We start from the raw sequence: 6046 nt of genomic DNA on the forward strand, positions 1-6046 counted from the left end.
AATAACTTCAAATATAAAAATTTTTCTCTGTTCTATAAGACAAAATATACAAGTATACGAAGTTTTAAAGTGTTTCGGTAGAAAACACACTAAATAAAACATGAATAAAAAGTGGTGTCCGCCAAATCAGAAAGATCCTCTATCATTGCTATCCTGCTGCTCTCCTATATACCTGTATTCACCAATCACTGCATTTCACCATCTCCTCCTCACTCGCTGCTTTGCAGTCTTGTGAAGTCACTGCTCAAGCATCCTGTCCAGTCCTTTGCACCATTTCTCTTACCTTTAGGCCAAGCCCTGGCACATCACCACCATCTTTTCATTCTCTCTCCAACTTTTGTAACTATATATCTCCTCTATAGCAAGATACCTGTTTCTGTCCTGCTATCATAGTTTGACCTCTTATCACCTGGCACAAAGCCACCACCCTCGATATCACCCCACCCCCCTCAGTTGAAGAGTCTTTGTCTTACTAGCTGACCTTGCCAGTGCTGATGTCATGTAAAAAGCACTCAGTACAGTCTGTAAAGTGTTTGGTGTTGGGCTGGTTGTTTCGTCAAAGAAACCATGCCAAAATTAACTGTAGAACTTGACACTGTCCTCTGGCTTACCAGTCCTTATTGCACCATCCAACCCATGCTAGCCTGGAGAGTGATAATGATGATTATGATGATATGCATATGTGTACAATCCTATCTTTACACATGTAGCCAATCAAATGCTTCCTATTTGCTTTTGCTTGTGTTTTCTGAATATTCCCTTGAATAATTTCCACTTTCATTGTCCAGATTTTGTTTGACAATCATAGCTGTAAAAGTCTGAGTAAAGAAATTTAGACTTTCAGTTTAAAATATTAAAAAAATTATACTCTGCTTTCAATATCAAATATTTTCTTTTTTCCTTCTTGTCTACATTAAAGTCCTTGCATTCAAGTATTTACATGTGTTATAGCCTTATGCAAGGCACATCATCATCTTTTCACATCTTCAGTCTACTGCTGGACAAAGGCCTCAGTATGTTCTCTCCATCAGCCACAGTCTGATATTTCCTCATTCATGTTTGGATGCCAAAGAATTTAATAAAATTCTTCATTCCAACCTCTGCATGGTCTTAATCCTCTTTATTTTTTCTGGACATGGTATCCACTCAGTTTGCTATTCCATCTATTTTCCTTTCTTCTAAACACATCCCACAAAAGACTGTTAAGCCTGTTGCTACTCTTATCCTGTTGTTTCTCCACTTATCCATTTTCTTAATCTTCAGCTTTCTCCTTTCCATGGCTTTTTATGTTGATATTAATTTATTTTCAATGTTCTGGTTGGTAGTCCATGTTTATGATGTATATGTAATGGTATGCAGCACACAGATAAAGAGTGTCCATGTGTAGTTTTATGCTGTGTGTGTTTGTGTGTGGTTTTACTCTACCTCTACTACAACGGAAGAGTAAACCATGAACAGGAAAAAAATAAAAAATAAATACACAGTGCCTTTGAGTTTTAGATTTTCATCTTTCATGGTAGATCTGTTAAATCAGAACTGACCTATGTGTAAACTTCATCATTATCATTGCCTCCCATTATATATATTTATTTACATATTTTTTAATGTAATCATTTCCAATATTCTCTCTTTAGGTTGGAGTATTTACCTTTCACAGTTGCTAACCTGAACCTAAGTGCATTATGGCTGTCAGAAAATCAAGCGCAACCAATGGTCAAATTTCAGACTGAATTTGATGAACGTACTGGTCAAAAAGTTCTCACATGTTTCCTTCTTCCCCAACAGGCTTTCCATACGGAGAGCATGGGTAAGTATGGTAAGCACTCATGGAGTTCCCTCATTCTGTTGGTGTCTGTGTATCCCATACAAAATCTAGAGCAAGATAAACATGGTGATGAGAGGTGTCTTAGATATTAATATCTTATTCCCCCATTTATTGTCTTACTCATTTTATACAAAATCATTCATTCTGTTAACTTCTGAAAAGCAAGAAAAATACATTTTTATGTCCATGTTTCTGTATTTGCATTAGTTAGAAGACTATGCTTTTGAGGCTTTATAGCATGATGCCCTTTCTTGAACTAAAATTACTTGGTTTTCAAGTAAAAGATCTCTTATTCAATGTGGCTTTAAGTTGGGCAGTTATCAAGATGTAAACAACATGCACACACATTTTACACCCGTATGTATGTCTGTCAGTCTGTCTGTCTGTTCTTCTTTTTCTCTTTTTAATTTTAGAGTAAATTTTGATTGGTCACCTACTTGGTAGCAAGATTGTGAACAGAAGGAACTTCTTTTAACCATCATTCTTTAAATCTTAAGAAGGTCTTGCAGATTTTTATAGTCCCAGATATTGTGATCATATGTAGCATATGAATTAAGGATTTACATTCTCTCCCCAAGATCCCTAGTTCAGGTGGGTTGATATGTTTCCTGTTGCTCCTATAATAATAAGTATGAAACTGAAAGTGTATCTTGGGTACAGGATTTGCAAAATCCTTATCAATGGTTCATAGATGTGCTCTTTTTCTTGTATTTTTCTAATTACATTCATGTCCAGAGAGCAGCTGATTTCCACAACCAAATATATCTTTTCTTTGTGGTCCCACTTAATGATATCTGGCCAGTTGTGTTTTAACTTGTTGATTGTTTTAATTTTTAAGTTCTAGTATTCTTTTGACCTATCAGTCTCACTATGGTTAACTTCATTTGTAGTATTTTCTTCTTTGTTACCCTGTTCTAGACCATTTCAGCCACTGCATTATGCCTCATGAGAAGATATCTGGAAGACATTCTCCTCACAGTTGACAATAGTGTGGATGATGTCTTCAGTGATGGTCTTGCAAAGCCTAAGTATGTATGTATGTATGATTTTTCTTCGAGAAAGTTCAAGCCAGTCACTAACAAATCAACAAGGTGTTTTGAGTTAAGAGAGTTCCCAGTATTTGTAAATTTGGGTCATCCCATAAATAATGTGGTTTTTTTCAATTACATGAACTAAAAGTTGGAGGGGGACAGAATAAACTATCTGCATAAATTTATTATAAAAGCAGGTAGTAATTTTACCTTGTACATATTCTTAGTGCAAGTTTTGAAGAGTGCAGTTCAATTTTAAGTTATTTTTTCGAAGCTATAATGGAAGTGACAAAGGAGCATATTTGGCATATTTTATTTTATGAGTTCACTAAAAGAAACAGCATAATTGAAGGTGCAAGGAATATATATGGGTATCAGACAATAAGCATAAGCCAGTGTCAATGGTGGTTCCAGAAATTCTGAGCCAGAAACTACAGTCAAGAAGATGAGCCTCATCCTGGAAGATCAGTAGAGCTTGATGAGGATGTCCTGCAAACCCTGGTGGAACAAAATCCCATCGTAACTGTTGAGGAACTAGCAGTGAAGCTTGGATTTGGTCATTCAACCATCCAGCGACAGCTGTGTGCCATTAGAAAAGTCAGCAAATTGGGTCAGTTGGTTCCTCCCAAACTTTCCGAGTCTAACCGCGTGCAGAGAGTGAATGTGTGCTCTTCTTTACTGTCACGTCTCACGAATGAACCTTTTTTTAGACTGACTAGTGACAGGTGATGAGAAATGGGTTCTCTATGAAAATGTCAAACCGGCACTCCAGGCTAAATAAGGTCTTCATCCACATAAGGTGTTGTTATCTGTTTGGTAGGATATGAAAGGTTTTAGTCCACTTTGAACTTTTAAACCCAAAGCAAGTGATAACAAAGGAGATCCACTGTGAGCAGCTTAAGTCATTGCTAGGAGAAAAATGACCATCTTTGGTTTCAAGACAAAAGGTGTTCTTCCATCAGGATAATGCTCGGCCACATACAGTGAGGATGACATTCCAAAGACTGGAGCAGTTTCAATGGGAAACGATGACCCACCCTCTATATTCACCAGACTTTACCCCATCTGAATATCATTTATTCCGCAGTCTTCAAAATCATTTGGATGGAAAAAATATGAATTCTGTAGACAAGGTCAGAACAGTACTGGAGGGGAGTATTTTTCATCACAGACAAGTGAATTTTGGAAGAGGGGCCTTGCAAGTCTACCAGATAGATGGAAGAGCATTGTAGAAAATGAAGGAGAGTATATTTTAAATTGAAAAAGAACCAAATTAAAAAAGAACTTTGTATATCTTAATTTTGAAAAATAAAAGAAGTATAAAAAACCGCATTATTTATGGGATGACCCAATATATGTTTGATTTTGTGTGTTGGTTGAACTGTTGATGTATACATCTAAGTGTGTGCATAAATTCACATAAGAATCCAAGGTGGAGAATTTTTGGAATGTCTTGCAAATCTCCTCTTTGGCCAGTTCTTCTAGGGGTGGGGGAAACGTTTCTGATCCATAGAGGAGAATGGAGAGTACCAGTGTATTGTAGATACAGAGCTTCATCTTCTGGGAAATAAAGTAGGGGTGCCAGAGGGGCTTCCATAGGGTGTTCGTGAGCCTAGCGGCTGGACTATGTCTGCAGTTTGGTGACTATGGAACCCAGGTAGATGAAGCAGCTGACAAACTCTATGACATCGGGTCCAATATGGAGAGGCCATCTCCAACATGCATGGTCTTCACCCAACTCACCTGAAGGACAAGCTTTGCTAATTCTCATCATTGCATCCTTGAGCTGGTCGATTGAGTTGCCTAATAGGGTGGTTATTGTCTGCATACTCCAGGTCAATAAGGACATGATTGGGGAAGATCTCCAGAGGTTCGATGTTACATTGGAGGAAGCAGAGGGGTTGGTAGAGAACTACCAATAATAGAGAGTACTGGTGGACCTGGTCAGCTCTAAGCATAATGACACCTCTAGGACCACTAATTTGGAATAACCCCAGCCCCATCAAGCAAGAGTATGATGCCAACTTGGAAGCCAAGCTTTACAAATCTTCACTATACCTCTAATACATTGGATTTGGAGAATCTACATCAGTTTCTTTTTGCTCGTTTTCTGTGAAACCAACTATTTCTAGATTTTTGTGCAAATCTTTTAGTAAATAACCGAACACTCTTATGATGATAGGCACAAATGTGAATTTATAATCAGGATACAATAGCTGTATGTTCCACATTAGTTCGCCATATATGTTCTCTTTTTCCTGGACTTCTGATTGTACATTCACATCTGTTGGGCAACTGATCTCTACTACAGTGTATGACTTTTATTCTCTGTTCAACTGAACCATATCAGGTCTGTTATGTATATACTGAATTGATGTTTTTTATTGGGGTGTTCCACTAGTATTCCTTGTTTTTAAAGGTGTGAATACTTGCTGGTTCTGACATGCCTTTGATTTATACATCAGGGCAGTCCTTCCTATGGATAGCATTGTAAATAGTCTTTGTAACTATAGCATGCTTCAGGGGCAGTTAGTATCTTGTAGACATTTTGAGGCAGCTGCTGATGATGTGGGTGATATCTTCCACCCTGGTATAGTAAAGCTGACATTTTTTATCACAACCTAGAGGTTTAGTGGTATCTTTGTCCCTCTTTAGTAGCTATCTCCTGTTCCTGGATAGTGAAAGCATATCCATCTCTTGGAGGATCCATATTTTCTGGAGTCTACAGAAGTACTATTTTGTTATTCAGCACCAATGTATGCAACGTTCTCGTTGATTCCAAGGCACTTGTAGCTTTCATCATTAACCCTTTCGTTACCATATTTCTAACCAAAATACACTCCTTATGTGTTTCAATTAATTTCTAACATAATCATAAATTTAGTCTGGTTTCATTAAACAACTCTAACTTTTTTATTTATCAACATATTAATGTGATTTTTGGAAGATAATTTAAGGAAAGGTTCTCAACCAATTCTATACCAAAATTTTTGTCACAAAGTGACTCTAATTACAGGTAAATACAGGTAAATTCAACAAAATATAAAATTATTAAAATTTTTGTTCAAACATCGCTATAGAAAATGGGTTATTAGCTAATATTCAATTGGGTATACAACAAAATATTATTATAGAAGAGTTGTGCACATTACTGGATTCATTACTGTCTCTTTTGCCAATATAAAATTCA

The 6046-nt window shown here is 36.8% G+C and overlaps 1 protein-coding gene across 1 annotated transcript in view; it reads left to right on the top strand.

Annotated features, from left to right (window-relative positions):
* LOC106871622 (protein scribble homolog) overlaps positions 1-6046 on the top strand; it is a 698511-nt gene that overhangs the window by 197871 nt on the left and 494594 nt on the right. The window contains exon 11 of the mRNA XM_052966764.1: positions 1635-1807. Within this exon, the coding sequence (XP_052822724.1) occupies positions 1635-1807 (173 nt within the window). The remainder of the gene's footprint in view (positions 1-1634; positions 1808-6046) is intronic.

This window comes from Octopus bimaculoides, chromosome 3 (genome assembly GCF_001194135.2).
Source record: "Octopus bimaculoides isolate UCB-OBI-ISO-001 chromosome 3, ASM119413v2, whole genome shotgun sequence".
NCBI classification, from domain to species: Eukaryota; Metazoa; Mollusca; class Cephalopoda; order Octopoda; family Octopodidae; genus Octopus; species Octopus bimaculoides.